At 36.0% G+C, this 23624-nt stretch overlaps 1 protein-coding gene across 1 annotated transcript; it reads right to left on the bottom strand.

The window, feature by feature from the left end:
- Positions 1–212: 212 nt before the first annotated feature.
- On the bottom strand, positions 213–22394 carry ocrl (OCRL inositol polyphosphate-5-phosphatase). The gene is given in 25 exon segments (XM_046849403.1): positions 213–2774; positions 2858–2969; positions 4151–4278; positions 5495–5579; positions 6156–6272; positions 8115–8138; positions 10001–10236; positions 10424–10589; positions 11659–11769; positions 11881–12016; positions 12167–12276; positions 12550–12661; positions 12830–13011; positions 13126–13242; positions 13411–13525; positions 13731–13832; positions 13933–14094; positions 14179–14428; positions 14541–14714; positions 16892–16921; positions 16924–17004; positions 17277–17315; positions 17606–17697; positions 20783–20862; positions 21747–22394. Coding segments are annotated over 25 exon segments (2928 nt in total). The 5' UTR covers positions 21789–22394; the 3' UTR covers positions 213–2649.
- Positions 22395–23624: the final 1230 nt, after the last annotated feature.

Raw genomic sequence — 23624 nt, 5'->3', positions numbered from 1 at the left:
ACTGAAGAGCAAATTCCTAACATAAAACTATTTTTTGCTGGCTCAAAAAAAAGACAAAAATATCAACTGTAATCTCTGCATCTCAACAAAGCATAACTGAAATATATACACAAATAATGATAAAAAAAAAAAAACAATATTAGGTTTAAATATTTTATTTCCATTAAATAAGTTAAAGTACCAAAAAAAAAAAAAAGAGAGAGACAACTAAGGGATGTGCAAGTATTCATTTGCATATGTACCATAATTATAAGACAAACCAGTGCAGAACCCAACAGATAAACAGATACAAAATGCGAGACGGCAGACGATACAAGTTAGTAAACTTCCAGCTATATTTGTTCCTGCAAGTCTGATAAGGAGAAATGGAGACGCAAGCAGCCTTCCATATAATTAACATTTAATGACCATATAATGAATGTGAAATCACTGAGCACTAGAGCAAAGCTGAGTAAGTGCTTCATACTTTGAGGAAAGCGGAAGTTGACTGCTGGGCTCTTTTCATGAATCTGTTTTAAAGGAAGTTACAAATTAGTGCTGTGGATGACTAAATCTATCCACAGACACAGGATAATAAAAGTGCCAGACATAGATAATTGGTCAGACAGTAGAGATCAGCATGTCTGTGTCTGAAGAGATCTGAAGGGGCTGAAAACAAGAGCAAAGTCTAGTGGAATGAAATCTTGCTAATTTATTAAGTAATAGATACACGTGTTTGACAACTCTGTTTCAATTAATTAAAGCTTGCACTGTGGAAACGACTGAGGTGAAAAATAAAGGCTTGTTTCACCTTTAATATGTCCTTTGATAATATGAATGACTCGTTTTCAGTGCTCGGCTTCCTGTTCTAACATAGCTAGCATACCACAAATGTCTTGCATGGTGAATTTCAGGGACAACAGGTTTAACTGTTCAGGTTAGTTTCTACTTATAGGATGTGGCTGAATACTCTGACTTTCCTACGGTACATAGAACCTGACTTTTGAACTTTAAAATGTCACAGCTAGGACAAATTAAACGATTAAGCAAACTTTAAGGAGTGTGTATACAAATCAAGTTAAAGAGATCCTCATTTTCTGTTAAAACATAATTAGGCAGTGATTTAATATATGCATGATTAAGCTCTATATTTGTACATAGTTTTCTATGACAGCCCTAAAAACTGGCTTTGGAATACAGAGAGGGGGCTTGAAAGACAGAAGATAAGTGAGACGTAGCTCACTTATCTTTAGCAAACTATGTACAGCATTTGTAAATGTTCAGGCAATGCCCCAAGAAGCAATTAGGGTGTGCACATTTCTATTAAGGGAACAAAAGACAGACAAAAATACCCCTAATGATATCTTACAGTTTGCATGGTTTAGGTTACTGCACAGAATATAAACAGGAGAGAAGAGGAAACATTTTGCACCATTTTTCAAAGTGAAGATGACACAAAAAAAAAAAACACCACCACCCATTTGTTTTAACAAGAGTATACACTTATATAAGATAAGACATCAAGTAGACACGACTTTGTAAACCAGAAAGCTCATAGCTGGATTTCGAATAAACCATCAGAAACATGCTAGAAATTAGTGAAACAAAACAGCCATACAGCACAGTGTATCACTCTGGTGTCCTGCTGAACCACAGCGTGAAGATCCAGGCTCACTGTCACAATGTTTAACAGGATTTTAGCAGCACTATACAGAAGACGCCGAATTTAGCTGTGAAGGAGCTGCAACATTAAAACGTCACTGACAATTAGACATGATGAACAATGACACATGGGTCTCTAATGTATATGATTGAATCTTACTGAGCTTTGAGAAATTCCCAGTGTCACCTGGTGGTTAAACTGACAAATACAACAAAAGGACGGATTAGATATGAATAAATGTTTACGCTACAACGGATAAACACCACTGTGACTCAGATTCACTGCAACAGAAAGCCTTCCTTCAAAATCCAAATGATTGTCAAAATCACCTTTCGAGAATAACATAACTCCGGCCATTAATACCAAACTGAGAAGATCAGTCTCTTACTAGTTACATGGTAAACTCGCACAGCTATAACTGGATAACTGGGTTGGAGCACAAAAAAAATAAAAAAAAAAAATAAAAAAACAACAACAATAAAAGGTGCTTCAACACTGTTGAAATCTCTCAAAATGAGCGCAGCAGTCAAAAGTTCCCGGCTGTATTTAGTGTACAAGTCAATTAATATTGGTTTTCTTCATATGTAGTTAACACACAGACATACACACAAATAACAGTTTTTGGTTTTGGCATTAGATTTAAAATGTCTGAATAAAGGAAAAGGGAAACTTACATAAGAAAGGATTCTTACATAAATTCATTCATATATCCTCATAAAGGCCAAATAATATTGAGCCATAACTCTCAGAGCGACTCCAGTGCGATCTGAAACGGCTTTGTTTAAGCAAAGGCTCTACTATAATAATTAAAACCAAATGCAAAGTCTGTCCAAAAGATATGCTGTCATTTTTCTGAACGGGTTTGGTAGTGCAGGGATGGGCTGACACCTAATAACTCATTCACACACCACTCTCTCAAAGCACAAGCGCACAGTTCTCTCTGCCGTCACCAGGCCACCGCCTGCACCTGGATGAAAGGTTATGACCCATGATCACTCATGAGCTTCTTAGTCCTCATCACTGCCCATTAGGAAGCCTAAAATGAAATCATTGGCCCTTTGCCGATCATTTGAGGTCTGCCTGCTTGTGAGGTTTGGTGGAGGCCTGATGAGAAGGCTTGCAAAGAGGGTAGCTGGAAAACAAAAAACAACAGAAATGAGTGTGAACATTTTGGAACAGTCAGTAAGTACATTTAGTAGTAAATTACAGACTGACCTATGAGGTTGGCAGTGAGGTTGTTGTCGACTGCATGCTTCAGCAGCTCCTTCAGAAAGGCCATTAGGTAGCGGAAAACGTTGCGGTGTGCTCTGGGAAGCTGCGATATTAACTGGAAAATAATAAATAAAAAAAAGAAAATAATTCTTTTTTTTTATTATTTCATACAGTACAAATATCCCTTTTCAAACACTAACTATACCTAATTTAAGGGCCATGACTATACGTCAGTAGTATTATTGCAAGTAATTGCTGAGTAATTATAAGCATGTGTACATATACTGTAAATCATTTATTATATCACTTAGCTAGCGGAGATGGCGAGAAAATAAACCACTCTATCCAGTCAGGCCAACTGTGCCATGACATCACTTAAAATCACAAATGAGCCAAGCATTTTAACAAGAACAAAGCATTGATGCACTTGTATTTAGAAATAACAAGAAAAACAAAAGTAAATTAATTAAAATTTAGAAAACAGCATCCATCACCCTTGAAAATGTTTGGAAAGCTTGTACTGATCGAAACAGAAAGCATCATATTTAGCCATCTTCTAAAACTAGATTGAAATACAGCAATCAAAAAAAAACAACAAAAAAAAAAAAAAACAGGTTAAAAACAAAACAACAAAAAAAAAAGAAAAATTAAAAACCCTTCTTTTTATCTCTGCAAAGCCATAAATATATTTTTGGCTAAATATTTCCTATGTATTTAACCTGTAACCGACATGGCTGCAAATATGTCAGCCTGTTTTAAAAGATATGTAGCTATAATGTGCTTTCCTTACTGTCATATTTTTATCAAGTTGTTGCTGACATGCTGCAATTTATAATGTACAAAATAATAAACCTATATGTGTTATTTTCGTTTTAAACAGCAAAGATAAATATATTTATATTAAACCAGGAATGACTGTTGAATAGATTTGACTAAGCTACTGGTAATATTTCCTATATTATTTATTATACATTAAATTACACTAGAATTGAACAAATAGTTGATTGTCTGAGTACAGTCAGAAAAATATTTTTTTTCTGGCTTTTAGCAGTTTTAAAATGCTAGAACCTTATTTCTGGTTGGAAAAAAATAAACCATTTATAGTGTTCAGAACTCCACATAAAAGAAAATGTCAACATGAATGGGTTTCCCACACTGCCACACACAATGCAATATCATGAATGATTGCCAATTTGCTAAATGGCTTACTACAAATAAATCAGTATTGTTTCAAGTATTGTTGTAGTATACAGTATTAACTGTATTTCGAGCTCCTCATCTAACTTATCTGTTTACCTGTTTACAAAGACGAGTGTCATGTGAACCATCAAGACAGCGTTGATAAAGTTCATAACACACCACGGGCTCTGGCAGGGCCTCAAAGAAAATCAACAGTGCTTCAGCCACTGAATGGTTACTGCCAGCTGACACACATAGTTAAGGAACAAGCAGAAAGTGAACACACACACAGTAGAAACATGGTGACATTAAAAAACCCTGAAGAATGCAGGACAAATTGGACTGAGAGGACTGCTGTGGCAGTGTGCAGTGACAGATTGCAAGACAAAGTAAAGCAGCAAAGACAAGGAACACAGAAAGAAAGAAAAACAGAGGCTGTTTTGTACTGTGTCTCAAAGGGAATAAAAAGGCATCCTGATTAAATCCAGTAGAAAATTTTATGGCAACAAATGTCATCTAACTGCCATATTTAAAATAAGTGAAATATAATGATATCTATTTTAGCTGGGTGTGTAACTGCATGCATTGCACTGGATGCAAATACTAAAAAAAACGTTAACTCTCAGCTCAAGGAATTTAATAAACTAGGTCAATTAGTCCATATACAAACTTTACACTACAACACAATTTTCCACCCAGTACAACGAATAAAAGCAAAATATATAATAAATAAAACATTTGGGCACATGCTGTTATAGGAAAATTATCACTACCATACTAGTTTGACCATTACAAAAAGAAATTAGTTACCAATCCAACATCAATTATTATCCAATAAAAGTATGTCATGATTTATTCCTCTCATTCCTCTATAGTATAGGAATAAGTCATGTTACCAGGAAACTGCAAAGCATTCCTAAAAAAAAACCTCTTTCAGAAACGTTTCATGTTTCGGGTCATTGGCTTCATAGTGGCGGTCCAGACAGAATAATAGAATATGGAATGGAAGTCATATTGGTTCAGCATTTGTGCAACCTGAAATAAATCTCCAACTTTCTTTACTCCAGAACATGGTAACATCATCTCTCCTGTTCTCCGTCTCACACAGTTGTTCTGTTAAAGCCAAAAATGTCAACTTTGAGAACTTTCTTCCAATCATTCACTGTGCACTGTTCTATTCGCTGTTATTTTTGTGGTTTTGGCTTTTACCTAGTTTGCCGCATATAAACAAAAGTAACATGCATGTCTCAAAATCCATAATAGAGTAGGTGTCTCCCAACTTACCAAACATGTAATATAACTATTCCTGCATATGGGGTGGAGATCATGTTTTTTTTTTTAAGTGGGTATTACATTTTTACAAGAAAATTGTAAATGCAAATAAGAGTTTAGTAAAACATCTGCTGGAAAACATTCTTCTACATTTTGATTATACACATGAAAAACAGGGAAAAAGGATACGGATGGAGTCTGGAATACTGGTATCCAAACAGTCAATGATACTCTGCAACTCTTCTTGCAGGCCAGGTGTCTGGAAAAGATCCTCCTGCAAGAGTTATTAAAATATTTTTTTATAATTATAAATGTTTACGTTAATGGGTGTTAACAGCATGAGACAAAGTAGTTTATTAAAATATCTGGCAGAAGATGAAAATGTAATGTAAATATATAAAAGACCTTCACTGATTGATTTTTTTTACAACTTGGGCATGTTTGTTGTAAAAAAATATATATATTTTTTTCTTTTTTTGGAAATGCTGATTTTCTTTGTCCTACTCGTGTATGCTGATAAATGGCAATGTTTATAGTGATGCCAACAAAACCCAATAAAAAGCACAGCTTACAATGCTGACATAACTAGAAAAAAAAAAAAAAGAACTACCTTCTCAGAGATAAAAGTTCAAGTTATTTAGACTCATGTACAGGGCAACAAAATATACATTTCTTCCCTGAAAAGCTGAAGAAAAAATAACTTTAAAGGAAAATTAAGGTGTAAAATAAGTGAGGTGTAAAAAAAAATGGTCCAACATGAGAAAAAAAAATTAATACAGTTAATATGCATCTAAGTGTTTCAATTCATCTCCAGATAGTAGGGCAAACACTTAAATAAACCCTGGTTTACCTGGTGACAGGCCTTAGTGAAAAGATGGTTGACAAGCAGCCAGACCTCCTTGGGGATCTTTAATGGCTTGTCCTCTGTGTTGCCACTGTCTAACAGGAAATTCATCTTTGTTTTCTCCTGAGAAGTAGAATGTTGTCCTGTTAGAATAAAGCAAATCAGTGTGCTTTGACCTGATTTACTCTGTGCTCTGTGATTCGCTAGTTGAAGTAGGGATATTTCACACATTGGATGTTAGAGGGAGGGTAAGCAGGTCACACATGATTTACAGCAGACTGAGGAACTGAAGCAGGGCTATTTAGTACCAGACACATCACATTCCTTTAGACATTGGTAATGTATCCCTTAGAACTTAAAAATACACCCTGACACACACAAACATTGGTCTTAAAAAGGTATATCCCAGTCAAGACCTAATCCTAAGAGCTATTTAAAAAGAACAGCAGCAAAATTGGTGTATCTGCTATTCATTTTTCCATTAACACACAGAGCAAACTGGTTTCTCTGTTACTCATCTGTGTCAAAATTTGTTCTGTCCAGCCACTGATGTCTCAACACCACCATCATTAAGACCAGAAATTTTATCTTACCTTTCACAAGGCAGTTTCTAAAAGTCAGATAATGTTAACATGAAAGTAAATCGCGAATTAGAAAATCGCGTATATGTTGCACAAACGAAAAGCATCCTATCCTCAAGAGAACATGAGTTGACAAGAGAATCAATAGTGCACAGTTATTGCTCTGCCCAGAAGATTCCATACTGTACTATAATGCTGCAAGTCATGTGCCTTAAAGTAGGCTTAGGTTAACCCTGTACACCGTGGTAGCAATCATATGAGAGCTGATGGGTAGGAACTGGCAAGGCCAAAAATAAGAGTGAGGTTAACTTGGCATGCTGACAAAAAAAAAAAAAAAAGTAAGAATTCACCTATTCACATTTCTTCTCAATCTGAAATGCATTTAAATGTGTATCCTAAACTATACAAGATTAAAGTGGGATACAGTGTTGGTCCAAATATATTTGACAAAATTTGCATCATCATGATTTAAGGATGGCTAAGAACGGAAGCAGAGACCACCATTATAGATGTCTAAACTGAGTAGAATACAAATGGTCAAAAACTGTCTTATGTGCAGTGCAGCTCAGAAGTGCAAATACAGCAGGCTCAATCAAAAAACATCAGGATAGAATAAGGACAATAGCTACACAGAGTCTACTTATCAAGGTTAAACAAACATTTAAAATTTACAATATTTGAATAAGTGTCTGGGCAATCCAAACATGTACATTGGAGCTGTCACTTCCACACTGGGCTGAACAATTAACTGATGATTTGTCTATCTAAGAAAGAGGGGGAAAAAAAAAAGAAAAATTCCTGGTCTGGGCCTGACAGGAAAAAAAAAACCCAAACACTAATGGTATTTCAATCCGATTGGTCCTAACAAAATATTTCCAAGTTTAACTCTAATGCCTTGGCAACCACACAGTCAAGACTGTCTTGGAAGAATGTCAAACCCTACTAATTGCACAACCTTAACAATTCAGTAGACTGGCTGTACTGTTCTTTACACATAGAGTATTATGTCAGTGCCTGGTGAAATTCTGAAAAAAGCAGTAGTGTTTGTCTATAAATTGACATGCAACACTAAGTGTCAGAACTGAAACTTCAAACAGCCTTAATCGCTACCTGAACAACACGAGTAGGAAAAAAAAAAATAATAATAAAAATAATACGCAAGGAAATTAAAATGGCCTGTTGATTAAAGTGTTAAAGAAGACATAGTGCAAATAATAATTTCCACACATGCAAGAACGTTAACTAACACACAGAACTAAAAACTAAATCACACCACACATGCAGTGTATACAAACTGTGTCTAATTATATAAATGAAATGCCATTTAGCAAGACAGACAAAAACACTGCAGTATCCCTTTACAGTACAATCCTTAGAGCTTTACCTTCTCCATGTAGCTATCTTCTCCCTGAGAGTGAAGCAGTCCCAAGTATTATTGGTTGGGGGAAAAAAAAGAATGCACAATGCATACAGGGGAGATTGGAATGGGGAAAAAAAAAAAGAAAAAAGAAGAGGACAGGAAATTAGATAACTAGTGAAACGGAAGCACTGCATAAGAGATGGTAAGCATTTTAGCTCACCACTAGTAAGCAGTTAAGAAAATAGAGAAGTAGAAATGAAATGAAAAATAACTCATGAGCATTCATACTGGCATGTAACAGAATTTTGCTTTGATAAATGCTGAAAAAAGGAAAAGATAAAGAGCACTCTTGATTGACTAGATGTTACTAAATATGCCGTAAACCTTTGGGGAAAAAAATACAAAAACAAAAAAACAAGTTGCCTTATCTGTCCTGCGTCTCATTCCATGGGTTAAATATGGAAACAGGACACAGCAACAATCATCAGCTTCTGATCTGAGTTGCCTCAGGAACGTATTAAGTGGCGGACCGCAAGTTTTTTCAGTTTCCTCCTCGCACTTGGAGCGCTTAACGCAGTTAACGCAGCGTCACTGTGGCTACGCACTCCCTACCTAAAATACTATTCAATTTAATCAATGTTTTAAAAGAAAATGCATTGCATTAATTTAATTTATTCTTTTTTACTTTTACATATTTTATTTTTATAAAATATCAGAAAATAGCATTTTATATATTATTTAACCGAGCAGGCTTTTTATTTAAAATTGTTTTAAAAATATAAACTGTTGATGTTCCCAAATGTTAATAAACTGCATTAATAATAAAAAAAGAAGCAATTTTATGTTCTGCAATTCTTCCCCATTACTGGACTGAAACTGAACCGAAACATGACTTAAAAAAACGAGGTACATACCGAACCATGAATTTTGTGTACCGTTACACCCTTTAATTAATGCATTAATATTAATTAATTATCTAATTAAAAAAATTTAATAGATAATATGGCTAGATGTAAAGTGACAGAAATGGACAAAAGATTACTGATTCATAACTAAAGCTGAATACTGGTAGAAATTGTAGAGCATTAATAATTCACCTAAGTAAAAAGCCTCTTTTGGATAAAGTTGGGTAATGATAGCATGAGCCTTTAAAACCTGGGCAGCTGTTACATGTGAAATGAATTTTATACGGTATTGATCATTTAAAACAGTATTTCAAAATTTAAAACTGAATTTCTATTGCTCAGTCTCTCAGAGAAGGAGATGATTTAAAATTTACACACACCCAAAAATCTAATCTCATCAGGTTAAATGCTAGAAGTTTCCCTTTTCAGCCTTGGTGGAAAAATAACTCAGTAAGAGTCTTTAGGGGGAACCACAAATATCATTATAGGTTCAAGACTGAGCTCATGTTTCTATCTCATGCGTCGGTTCCTATTGCCTCGTCTCATAATACATGCTGTCTCAATATATCCCACATTTTTTCAGTGAGTATTACTTGAGCACCTATGATTGCACTGACAATAAAAGTGTGAAAATAATATTATAACCTGAGCTGGCAACTGTAGAAACTGGCGAATAGCTGAGCACAAAGGATGGACACAACCAGAGCAAACTAAAGTTAGAGCATCCGGAATATGTAAACATGAAATCGCTGGTTTGGCAATATTTAGTGTCCTGTGCTGAGTAAAAACAGCAAATGTCTACTAGACCATTTCAGAAAAATCTATTTAAATAAATAAATAAAAATTCTTCTACAAATTGTTTTTGAAACTAGAAATCATTACAACATGAGAAGTTGTCTTTGCAAGGGCTTAAGTATTGCAGACTTACTTACAGTACATCTAGGTGATCTACTCTGTAAATAAATCACTACGTCTACATGCTTGTGGCTGTGGTTTATCCCTTACCAAGTCGATGAGCTTGGTGATGGGAATTTCACGGATGGGTTTCTTCATACGGCACAGTGACTCCAGAGAGGTTCCAAAACAGCTTGGCAGGTAGTTCCCCGACACAGTGATGAAATAGTCTTTTCCCCGGTCCAAGTGCAACACCAAGATGTCCTCAATTTTATCCTCTCCAGAGTTGAGCATAGTTACAGAGTCTTTACTCACATACACCTCCAAAGATATTTCAATGGTCTCATCTGAGGAAAAATAAATAAATAAAAGAACTTGAGCAACAAGCAGCTAATCGTTTCCTTTTAATACATATTTATATCATACTTTATTAAATGTTGACATTTAATGTGCTATCAATTTTCCATTATCTATATTCTGAAATATTTCTGAAAAAAAAAAGAAAAAGAACAGTCTAATATGACTGGCACTTACTAGGGTCAAGAACACCATCATTGGGATCTGCTCGCAACCAGGGTTTGCAATACTGAGAGTCTGCGAGTTTGGGGATGAAGGCAAATGTACAGGGCACCTGACCGTCATTGGTAATAAGAAAACTCTGCTTCTGTAGCTGGCGAAATTTCACGTTCTCAAAGTGGAACTGACCAGAAAGAAGACGAAAAAAAAAACAACACTTCACTTCAACTAATATGAACATTTTATAAAACAGAAATACAAATTTTAACAAGCAATCCTTAACACAATATTATATAATTATAATTTCTTTAACTTAAAATTTATTATTTTTGATTAGTTAAAATTTTTATTTAAAAATCTATTTTTTTTTTATTGCAACTCTGTGTTCATAAATCTGATTCTGGCTACCGGATGTAATCAGTAGAAATAATTATACGAATTTTGAGTCATTTGCACAGTTTAATATATGATACAGTACAAATTGATGGCTCCTTTAATTCTATTGACAGATCATGACCTTCTAATGCCACGCTTGGTCACACCCACTACAAATCCTAAAGGGAGAAAAGCTTTTAGTCGTGTTTTCTCTCTTGACCATGTTCTCGCACTGTATGTCTTTAAAATGGAAGGCGTTTATGTGCTGCACTTGTGAAATTACAAGCTCAGTCAAATGTTATGACCAGAGCAACTTAATAAACACTTATTTATTACCTGATGTGTATAAAAAAAATACAAAAACTTATTCTGAAGCTATTCAAATTTATTTGTTCATCTGCAAAACCAGGTAAGCACCTTTTGGAAATAATTCTAAAAGATAGCTTATCTCCCAAAAAACACCAAACCAATTAAAGCATGGTGGTGGCAGCATCATGTTATGGGGCTTTGGCTATGGAATCGAAGCTCTAAATACTCAGAAAAAAACTGCATGTCTGGACAGTTGAAGTAAAATTTTACCTTTCATCATAGTAATAAACTAAGCACAAGCAAAGTCACATTTTTGAAATGGCCTAGTCAGAATACAAATCTAATCCCCCCCCCCCCAAAAAAAAGACATCCATTCAATTGGTAGATCCAAAAGAATGTAGGAATGTGTAGAACATACATATTTACTGTATATCTCATCAATCTGAATTGATAAAATGGCACTTTGTAAATTAGATTATTATTGCATGCACAGATGTAAAAGCAAAAAAAATTAAAAGAAAATGTGTGGGTATAATTCAAGACGCAAAATATTTGCTCTAATTACTCACCTCTCTTTGAGTTAGCAACAAAGAAGGAAGAAAGTCGTTCTCCATTCTATCCATATCACGAACTAGCTCCTCAAATACCTTCTTATAACGCTGCTCATTTACCATTTTCACCTGTCACACAAAAACATAAAACACAGACCCACAGAATGAAGAGTAGCAATCGGTGAAATATATTATATTATGAAGAGTGTTTTAAAAAAATGGTGGAACAGTAAAGCTTACCCCGATGGTAAAAACAGAGCTGACTGGCTTGTGGTCACTGGTCTGCAGCTCCATATGGCTGCGGTAGCATAACTGCTTGACGTTATTACCTCTCCATAAAATACGATCGCACCAGGCAGGAATCCGGCATTTGCCGCTGGATCAAAAAAATTTATTTTAAATAAAAATTTAAAAAAAGCCAAACACAGAAACAGACTGTCTCCTATAAACACACTCTCCATGATAAAAAGTTTTTTATTTTATTTGTGTGTGTATGACTGTGATGAACCTAGATCTACAGTAATACCTTGAGTCCCATCGATCCGATTTTGCATCATATTTGTAAGTGGGGATAAAATTGATTTCTCCTTCCATAAAGTCAGTAAAGGCACGTTTAGTCTCCCTCTGGATGTTCAGCTGTTAAAAGAGAAAGAAGAGAAAACAAAAACAGCTGTATTATAAAGGCAGGGGAACTGTCCCTGTAATTAAGGCACATCTAAGTGGACAAGCAAAAACATGACAAAAAAGGAAACAGGAACAACAAGGGATTCCAGTGACTGACTGTGAATTGGCGTTCCCAAATAGGTTTTGAGAACTAAGAAGACGTTTTCTTACTATACACACAATGTCTTCCTCTTTCCTACTTATCTATTTGGCTAAGCACATTGATCATTATCTCTTTGCACGTACCTGATCATACAACTGGAGTTTCCGCAACTCTTTGTTAGCAATGAGCCTCTTTACCTCAGCTGCTTCATTTAAACACAGTCTGTAGTTCAGATCTCCCAACCATATTACTACACTGAGACAAACAAATTCGAACAACTTGTTAGAAACAATTCAACTGAATTTTAAAAACTGGGTTATAAATGGAAGATACCTAAAGTGATTTATGTCTCAACATACAGCAATAGACAGTTTTAGGATTTTATTGATGTTTGACAAACTGAATGAAGAAAAAACAACTTACTCATGTTTGACTATATTGAGAGGTGGATGTTCCATGAGGTGAAAGCTCATGCGGCCACATATCTCCTTGTAGTCCTGGTTGCGTCGCTCAAAGTCTTCAACGTGGGCGGCGAGGTGGGAGTTCACAATGCAAAAGCTGGTGTTGTAAAACACAAACCGCACTGCCACACCTCCTTTATTTCCCTGTTGGTGGACACATATCAGCCAGTATTTATGAGGTGCATGAACTGAAACTTGGCACGAGCATCCTTATTATCCTTTCAAAAAAAGAACCACTCTACTAACAGTTAGACTCACCATTTTGTTCATTAAGCCAGTTCCAACAGACTCAGCAGCAATTTCACTGATGTGGTTTTTGTGCTCCTTTTTGGCAAACACCACTAGCATCATACCAACTAACCGAATAAAACGTACCTGAAATAGAAAAATAACCCAAATTAGTTTATAGAGCTAAACATTTTTGTGTTTGTGTGTGTGTGTGTGTGTGTGGAATATAAGCTATAAAACTTGTCATCTCTTGAAGTTGTGACAAAACAGCAGGTTCAAATGTAGTTACGTTTTTCTGTGGTGTCAGTCACTCACCTGACTGTATCTGGCTTTGGGATGAAGGCTCCGCTCCACTGCATCAACCCACAGTTGCTGTCTGGATGAATCCATGTACAACAATGCTTCTGTACTCAAATCCAGCTCTTGAAACCTTTTAAGCCACAATGGTTTTTTTGTTTAACACATTAAAAAAAAGGCTAAAGACATAAAATACAGTAAGGAAGCTCCTCCGCTGTTATGCAGAAAGTCACTGCTAAATATTAACCTTGTAAATCGATTAACAAATCAATGAAAAGTAAGTACATACTAACAGATTTTGTGACATTTTTGATACAGAAATTATTAGTGACACTGACCCCACTGCATACACATCAGGAGGCTCAGGGTCACAAGACAACCAGGGGTCCAGCCTGCTATCAGGTGACTGACCATTTACATTCCAGGTGCCTGCAAAAAGCCTGAAAAAAATATAGTGGGGGAAAATGTCAGCCTTATAATATTAATAATAGGTATACATAATTCAGATTTATTTTCGAAACAAAAGAAAATAAAATTAACCTAAAGTTCTGGATGTCCACAAACTCCTTCTCCTTCTTGCCCAAACGGTATTTGAGAAGGCCCTCTCTCTGGCCTGTCTGGCTACTTAACATAGCTTGCCTCATGGTTTGCGTAGTTGGACTGTTAGTCCAAGAGTTAGATCGGTCTGTAGAGTGATTGTACCTGCAGGAATAAATTATACAATATATAAACGCTATATGAAAAGGAAAAAGTCCTTAATGCAAAAGGAGCCTGCATCAAACTTACTCTTGCCTGACCGGTGTGGCCATTTGTAATTGAGGAGGTCTATCTTTGGGAGGTAGGACTGCAGCAGGGGCAACAGAGGGGTTGAAACTTCCTTTCCGAGGGGGAAGGGGAGGTGTAGGTGGAGGAGGGGCTTCTCTTGGGGCAACTATCCGATTCTGTCTATTCTTCTTTTCCTCTACTCTTAAACCATGGTTGAAATGATCCTCAAAGCCAAAGTCTGTCACAAGCTGACTTTGAGAGCCTACAGAATCTAATGAAAGCACAAATAAAAGTCTGGATAAGAGCTTTTGCGCATTTACGCTGTGAATAAATAAATTGTGCACGTATCCAATTAATACATGAACACAAGTGGCTGTATGCACCATATGTTAAAGGCTTTCCTGGCATGCTACTGTTGGTGTCGCCTTGTTGCATGGCTCTGGACGAATTGCTTGCTGCCTTGGAGGTGCTTCTCTGAGGGGGAATCGGGATAGAGCCTTTAGATGGGGCAGAAACAACAGGTTCCATCTTCTTCGGCAGTGAACTTTTTCCTTCAACTGGAAGAAACCATAAACAACCATTACAACTATGGACCTGTTTTACAAAACAACTGCACATCTTTCAAAATAATAAAATAAGACTAACAGGTATGGAGTCACATTTTGTTTATTTAATAAGGAACATTTCACTTAAAAACTTTAAAAACTCTTAAAAACTCAAACTCAGTCCATTTATCTTCAAATCTTAAAAGAAACCAATTCATTATACGGTCATGAATAAAGCTAATAGTAATACATCTTGCTAAAAGGGCATATAGCACATTAGTCTGGGATGACTCTTACCAATGAGGTCTTCTTATGTTGTTCCTAGTGAACTCATTAATATCCTGCTGCTAACAGATTTATCATTGTGTGCTGACCAAAAGCGAACAGGAAACTGAAAACTGGTAGGGCAAGTTGAATAAAAAGAAAATAATGCAAAATGGCAAATATCACCAAATGCATTTTTTTTTTTTTTATCTTCTAATGTATGCACTCCTGGAAACTATACATTTCAGTGTCTTCTCACTCAAAAATAAAACCAACACTTTGTTAGCTCCCAAGAGAAAATAGAGAAAAGCTCAAATACACCACTGAATGGAGTAGAACTATTGTCTAAAATCAGCAGCTATCTATTCCTTCCATATGTAATAAATGATGCAAACCTACAAATAATATAATGAAAATTTGTCAACATTTAAAGCAGACTAGATATTAAAACAGTGACGGGCTTTTTCACCTCTGTAACAGACATTTTGCTTACTAAAAAAATCCATTATGTCGAATATAAATAGGTAAAAGATTTTCAGTGATAAATAACTGTATTCACCAATAGACTATTTTACTCTATAGCCATCTTTATATTGTCTCAGTTGAATTATTTTAACTTGCCGGACTAGGAAAAACACTCTGCCAAGCTTGACATTTGCAATCTGCTTGTAATCATTTGCATTAAAACCTGCTGTGCTTATAGCGTTACAGGTTATTTATAGACCTTGACTGCGGAATGTAATATAGAAACACTGCATTGTGCATCTATCACATAGGTGCTATGGTACAGTTGGAAAAATGATCTTACATGTATAGTATAGGGTTTATTCCAGTTGATAAGAAAATTCATGCTTGCCTACCTAACACTTGCGTCTAAATTATACTTAGAGATTTTGTTACAGCCCTTAATTATTCCCTCCACACCATAAATAAATAAAAAAAGCTAAAAAGCCTATATGATTGTGTTAAAAAAAAAAAAAAAAAAAAAGGAAAAATGATGAAGATTAATTGTAATGATAGCTTGTGTTGAATGGTTAGAGGCTGATGGTCCACAACTTTCTTACAGACCCTGCAGCACCGCAAAGACCAATCGTGTATTTCCTCCGAGTGGATATTTCACTGACAGTGAAAGACGAAGATTACAAAATATGTTCTCTTTGCAGTAGAGCTCACTTGAGCAACATGAAACTGACAGCATACAGGTGATTAAGCATATACCAAACAGGCTTTTTATTTTGTTTTTTTTAGAAAATAATCCATATACATTATTACTGTGCAATTTTAGGTGTCCAATTGAAACTGCTTACTAGCTATATACTTTTTCTTCTTTGCTTATCTTAATTTTCGTCACAGTCTGTGCTTTCTGGCTTCGCTTCGCCATCTAGCAGCGTCGTCTCGAGCTTGTACCTCAATTTTTTGCTCACGTAACAAAGCAAAAAATCGACTGAGTGACAAGGTACCACTGTGTATGTATGTGTGTATAAAATATATACAAAAATAAACAAGTATTAGTATAATGTATACTATACAGTATATGTATAATGTATCCTCTCTTTTCTTTTTTTCTTTTTTTAATTTATGTCTTTTGATTTCTCTGCTACAATTAAACAACACTTTTATTTATTTATTTATTTATTTATTTATTTATTTATTTATTTTTAAACCTGTGGTCTCTGCTCGGACTTCAACACCAAATAAAAGATTGCAAAGCATATGGTTTAAGTAAAGAAACATAACAGACGGCCCCCTTTAACGAGCATTAAGCAAAAAAAAAAAGCAAAAAAAAGCTGAGTGACACTCCTGAGATTTGAAATTGGGAATATTATAAACTACTACTGCATTTGATTGAGTTAATATGCGACCATGTTAAACAAAAAGATAGCAAAAGTTAATAAATAATCAAATGCAAAGGGGAGTATCCTTACCTTGGTGCTTAGCCTTCATCACTTGCTGGAAAAAGTCTGAGTACGCTCATCATCCTGTAACTCCAGCAAGAGCTCTGGCGCTTGCTCCCCTCGAATACGGATCTTGAGCGTCGCTGCCAAAAGAAAGAGAAGCGTGCTGTATAACTTTGCATAACCAAGGTGTGGGAGAAGGCAAATCCATCAAAAAAACACACAAAAAAACATTGAGAATATAACAAATTTAAGCTGTAATCATGTGCCAACAGTAAGAAGGCAATTAACTAATTACATTAAAATACAATAAACACTGTAAATAGGATCTTTCCTAGTTCTTTTCTCTCTATTCAAGTATAAATGTCTCTGCTAAGCATAAAATAATATATAGAAAATCCTGGATTGCTCTTACTGCTTATTGAGAGGTCAATGAGAAGCGCCTCCTCTGCTTCTGGAACATAAGAGAGTTGCAGGAAGTTATGACTCGTATGTACAAAGGTTGCTAGGGGCTGTACTACTGTAGACAAAAAAATTCCTATTGGCTCGCTGTAAATGTTTGCTTTTACATTTACAAGGAAGCACATTTATGCACGCTTTAGAGGCTAAAAATAAGCTGACAACGTTTTACTCATCAAGTTGCTTTAAACTCACCACATAATACTAAAATTATGACTGTGCTATAGGACAAGATTGGAGCAACTGTGTTATGAAATAGCACAATATATCAGCCACAGTACTTACCACGTATTATGTGAAAATGCTTATTGATCGGTATGGACAACTGAGGCACTGGACTGGATACGACTGCGTCAGGATTCGCCAAAACACTCAACCTTAGAAAGAGAAAGCAAGATCTTTCTTATGCAACTTAATTTAAAATCCGTAATAATAATACTTTTGCATTGTATGCTGTAGGATGACCTGACAACATGATCCTCAACAATGTTGCATCTTTCATCACAAAGTGAGGTGCACCATAGTAGCATACCCATGCAAATACTCTTGTACGGTCACACACACATCCTGACTAATGTCTCTGGATTAAATTACACAAACCATAGAAGGCAAGTAAAGTGTCAGCCAAAAGTGAGTTTGTTTCTAAAATAAATTTAAATAAATAAATAAATAATAAAAAAAAAAAAAAAAAAAAAAAAAAGAATTGTGGCTTTCATTTTCTACCACAGGCAAGTTTCCATCTCTCATCCGCTACACTAATAACTATAATATTATGATTTTGTTTCTCACCACATGCCCCAACTTCCTTTTTCTCACAGGATGGGAGCTCTGTAAGAACTGTGAGAACCTGAGAGTTTATTCACGCTCTGCAATTATTTTATCAATTTTTGACAGTTGGGACACATTTTCACATATTCACCTTTTAAATATATCTTTTAATTGCCATAAAATTAGGAAACAATGAGCAAAATAAATGTGCAGCATTGACATCACTTAACCTTATCTGATTAGAAAACATGTTAGAAAGGAAGCGCATGCTAACACACTTTAGTCTGAAGCAGACTGAACTGAAATACTTGTTTCATCTGCTTTGGTTTGTTTTTATGCTGCAAAGAAAGTAGGCATGTTAAGATCAAAAGGGGAATGGCAAAAATGACAGATAAACCTTTTCATGTTAATGTAGAAATCACACAAGATTTGCAAGCGATAACTAGATCATTATATAAATAACTAGCTTGAATATTTTGTGTCACTTTCACTGTTTGTCTTCTCTTTTTGTTTTCGCAATACTTAGCTCTGTGCTTTCTTTCAGCTTAAACTCAAAACATGACATATTTGGTTCACATGCAGTTCACTGATCTAGTCTCCAGGTCTAGTCTCATTGGAAGTGGACTGAGGCCACTTTGGTCACATGGTCTCTGATCAGTCATTCTGCTCTGCACCAGAGTATGGCTGTCACCACCACATCACCAGTCCAAATCAGTGACATGGATTTACCCGATTACTAATATTTTTTTAGGGCTGGACTAAATCGATTAATCGGATGATTATTCTATTTATGTATTTTGGATTAATCTGTTTTTCTTTTATAATTCCTTATTTTTATTAGATGTTTTGCATATTACAACTATATAAAACCCTAATTCATGGTATTTATGTACTGTATAAAGGTGTATTAAAAAAAATTTCAAACGCCACATATTGAGTTTAACTATCTTTAATTTAGACATTTTAAAGCTTATAGTAGCTGCTTGTTGAGAAGTGCATGGGCGATTTCTCTCGAACAAATTCACTCATGCTGGGTTGTTTCTGTAAAAACAAAAGAAAACAAAAACAAAATTTGAGAATGCAAGGTGAAGCAATCTGTGTGAATCAACATTAGTAATGTTTCTAATGATGATTGCAAAAGGCAAATTGACAGTCATGCTTAAAATATCTATATCAAATATAATAACATTGTTTTGACAGTTTTTGTTTAAAAAATAAATAGAGACAGTTGTGAAAAAATAAGCATCTAGAATATATAATTAATAATTTTTTTTATAATATTTAAATGTTATAGACAAATTAAATATACAAACATTGAAAACAAGCATTTAGCTAAAACAGATAATTGTTGTAGCAGACAAACAGTATAAAAAGAGAATAAAACAGAGAAACTAACAGACTTAATAAAAAAAAATGCATTGTTGTACAAATGCATAAGCATTCAATAAAAAACAATAGTGACGAAAATGTAATTGTTTACTGATGTTATTTGCTCCTTTTAGATTTAGTGTTTAATTGAATCCATCACGAAGTCGCGAGCGAGCTGACTGTGCAACCTGATGCTCGCGAGTCACGACAGAACAGATCCAGTGCGACTGTCTTGAAGTTAGCAAACAGTTTACACAACAGCAACTCATTAACCTACACCATTTACACATGATGAGGATTAAACAATTTTTGCTTACCGTGCTGATGTTTCACCTTCATCAGTGACTTGGGACACAAACTTTATCCTGCTGCCGGTTCACCTCTACTCTCCTCCATTTCACAAGCGGCGGTGCGATCTTACCGTCCCGCTAAACCGTTACTTGAGCAGCACAACTAATAGATAACAGCATTCCTTGACAACAAATGTCATTATCGATTATTTGTTGCAGCCCTAAACATTTTTTCAACAAAATTATTGCCCAAGAATTGTCTTCCAAATAAATTCCAAAAGTCCGAAATACGGTGAAAGAAAATGTACACACTCAAGTGTGATTGTTGTTTTCGCTCCACATTGGATTGCTTAAAGATGACACGCAACACAGGTTCAACTGAAAACACTGCAGTGTTTCCTGTCTGGTGCTCAGAGCTCTTTACAAGCTCTAACGAGCAAAATAACTATATCAGAAATCAGTGTTTTGTCTTGCTCACTCCAAGTTGTGGAGCAGGAAATGCTGCTGTGAGGTATAAAAGATAACATTGCCTCACTGTACTGCTCCAGAATACAGCAGGTGGTTCTGTGTTGTTAAGTTGTAATGCATTTAAAACGACTGGGTGACCATGTGAGGTTCATTAAGGCTTTAGGAAACCACAGAGGAATGCAGGATAATGGACAGCACACTGCCTGGAAGTGACACTACTCACTTTCTCCAGGTCAGTTAGACACACGCGCACACACACACACACACACACACACACACACACTGCAACAGTAAGTGAGTGCTGAAACACTTGTCAGCATAACAATGCTGCATATACGGACAGTTTCATACATCTGGAGATTAAAGCGCATCTGGATGACAGATGATAGACAGTTTATTCATTTGTGAGTCTTGTGAAAGTGCAAAGAATTCTTACAAAACACAAGAAACAGTAAATGTGTTTTTATATATTGTGTGAAAAAACATGCAACAGGACAGCCATTTTTTCACCAAGACACAACAAATAGAAGTGAATCTAAACATGACCACATCAGGAGCAGATACTCACGTGAACTGTCCTGAACTCTCCACTAGAGACAGGAGTCGAGGTTCTCGTTTCCCCGCCCTCAGCTCATGTCCCTTCACTGTCTGAACATTACAGTTAAGGATTTAATTGTGTATTATAGAAGATAAATGAAGAGGGGGACGACAAGGGAATAGTGGTTATATAACACCTGCATACAAAATAAAGGACTGCCATGATTTGTATGATCCTTAGTAACCAAAAGGAGTATAGAATGACAACCAATTCACTGAACAACTGGAGAACCATCGCTGTAATGTTTCCCTCACACTCAATAAATGGAAGCACGATTAGTCCAAATAGCACCTATGTGCGCTTTCTTTCTACCCCACTGATTATTTTAGATTTTGCAGGAGCTATTTACCAGTCGATCATGGAAGTCCTATTAAGCTCTTTCAGCCATAATCCTGCCCGGTTTCCTGGTGCAATCCGGACCTAGGCTGCCTGTCTGTATGTTTTCACCATGCCTGTGCCAGCTTCCTCCCACCTTCTAAAGACATCCTGGTATGTAATGGCATGGCATTTAGAGGCAAAAATTAAATTGGTCACGCCACATTGTCCCTCGGTGTAAACATGACTGTATGGTGCACTGTGTTGGATTGGCATCACCTTAACTTAAGCTTTTGGGATTCAAGTCGATCAATACTATTCCTAAACAGCCAATACAAAGCTTTTTGGATCCAGTTCACCCACAAGTTTGGCAAGACGTCGTTACACACACTCACACCCAGTCCTGCAAACTGTGTAAAAGAGATCAACTGAAAGGGTTTTTTTTTAATTTGTGTGTTCCTGGTCCTGCTGAATAGATTCTAAGTTTGTTTAAGCAGTTAGTCCCTATGTCACAGCACTGCCCAAGCCCCCTCTCTCCCTCACACACACCCCTAACTCTTGTCCAACTCAGGTATTATTATAACTATTGAACTACACTCAGACAACTTCCAAAGGATACTGCCAGGCAGGTCTGCTCGCAGATTCCGAGGGAGGACATCATGGATCAGGTCGCCGGTTAGCTTCTTGCCAGATCTTTAGCTAGCCACTGACCGGCTGGCTAGTTAACTGGTTAAATATTTGTCTCATACCAGTTCACACCCCTGCGGTCCCCTTGTCTAATCCGTGCCCTAGAGACTGACTTGATAAACAGCTTTACCATGTGGGTAAGGAGTTTAGAAAACACGTCTCTAGTTTACCGACGATAACAATGTTCTATTTAAGTCCCTGAAAAACGACACTATTTTGCTAGCTAACTCTGTAGTTTCCTCGGTGACCGGTGAGAAGCGGTTAGCGTCTTGCTAAGCTAGTTCTAATCCGAGAGGCGAAGCTTGCTGTCTCCGGCAAAGTGCGGAAAAAACCCTGACATTTACCTCGCAATGCTATAAAGTATTCATTAATATTACATTTTTAACCCTTCACTGTCGAAAAACTCGCTGCGACATCCTGAGACACGTTTTATTGAAAACTACGGCTACTATGAACACCAGGCGTTAGCTTCGGCTTCCACATCTGTGTAAAACAGCGAAGGTTGCGGGTTAAGGTTCTCTGAACGTCAACACTGCGCAGGATTTGCGCATAGTAATTAAATGCGCACTTTTTTGCAACCTAATGCAATCCCCATACGAGGCATGTTGTTATTTACCAGTTCTAGTACACAGCAGTGGTGGACGAAGTACACAAAGCATGTACAGTACTTGAGTAAAAGTAGAGATACAGTAGGTAAAATATCACTCCAGAAAAAGTGCTCCCTTTAAACATTCACTTGAGTAAAAGTACATTTACATTTGCGGCATTTAGCAGACGACCTTATCCAGAGCAACGTACAAAAGTGCGTCAAAAGAATTTGGCCTTAAATTTACTTAAGTATCCAAAGTACTGATTTATTATGGCCATAATGTCCTCTTAGCAATTTTATCACAAGACTCTTTGCTTAATCAACTCAGTTTATGTGAAAAGACTTTAATGTTACTCTCAGCAAACCAATCTATTAATAGAATTATATGAATGAGTCAAACACTGATTGATATCTAATAAATTATCATGAGCATACTTTCAACGCAAATAAGGTCACACATGCTGTGGCAAGTTCGAGTCAGGACTTTCTTCAAACATTTATTACTCTCAAATTGTTCTGCTTGATGTTGAATTGATGCTGAACTGTATGTTGGTGTTAATGGTGGTGGCGGTTGGTGGCAATGGCAGTTCCAGCTTGAATGAAGCTCAGACTGAACCAAGCCGTGACCCAACGTTTCCCTTATTAATTAGTTTCAGCTTTTAAAAGATCCTCTCGGTTTCAACTACAGTCACTGGATGAGTAAGACATATTCTCAGAACAGTCCACGAATTTGGATATATTTCTAAGAGCTCAATTCTATGTATAAATATCACAAATGCATTTATTGCACAATTAAATTCGTCATTGTGCACAATTAATCAAACTCTCAGAACCAAGAACCAAACAACACGGTTAATAAGATAAAAGATGCATACAACATCTATACAAAATCTATATCCTTATCACATATGTCTTTTAAATTACGGTAGCCTTTTAAGCTGCACTGGAGATTCCCGTTACTGAACTCAGTTCAGGACCTTTTAAGTACAATCACAGAAAACCTTTATGACATCAAAAAGAAATATTGTTGCCCTATGTGTAAAAGCATAGCAATTTTTCTTAACTGGGCTCCTGAGGGTTTAGAGCTTTTTTTGTCATCCATAATTTGGTGGATTTGCGGGGACGTCCCGTTCCGCCCGCTCATAAATAAAAAGGAACTGGTAAAAAGTTGAGTAAAAAGTAAGATATTTGACTTTGATTTGTAGTGAAGTTAAAATAAAA

Source organism: Silurus meridionalis, chromosome 5 (genome assembly GCF_014805685.1).
Source record: "Silurus meridionalis isolate SWU-2019-XX chromosome 5, ASM1480568v1, whole genome shotgun sequence".
NCBI lineage: Eukaryota > Metazoa > Chordata > Actinopteri > Siluriformes > Siluridae > Silurus > Silurus meridionalis.
Note: the sequence above shows the minus strand (reverse complement) of the source record. Positions and strands in the feature narration are given on the sequence as shown.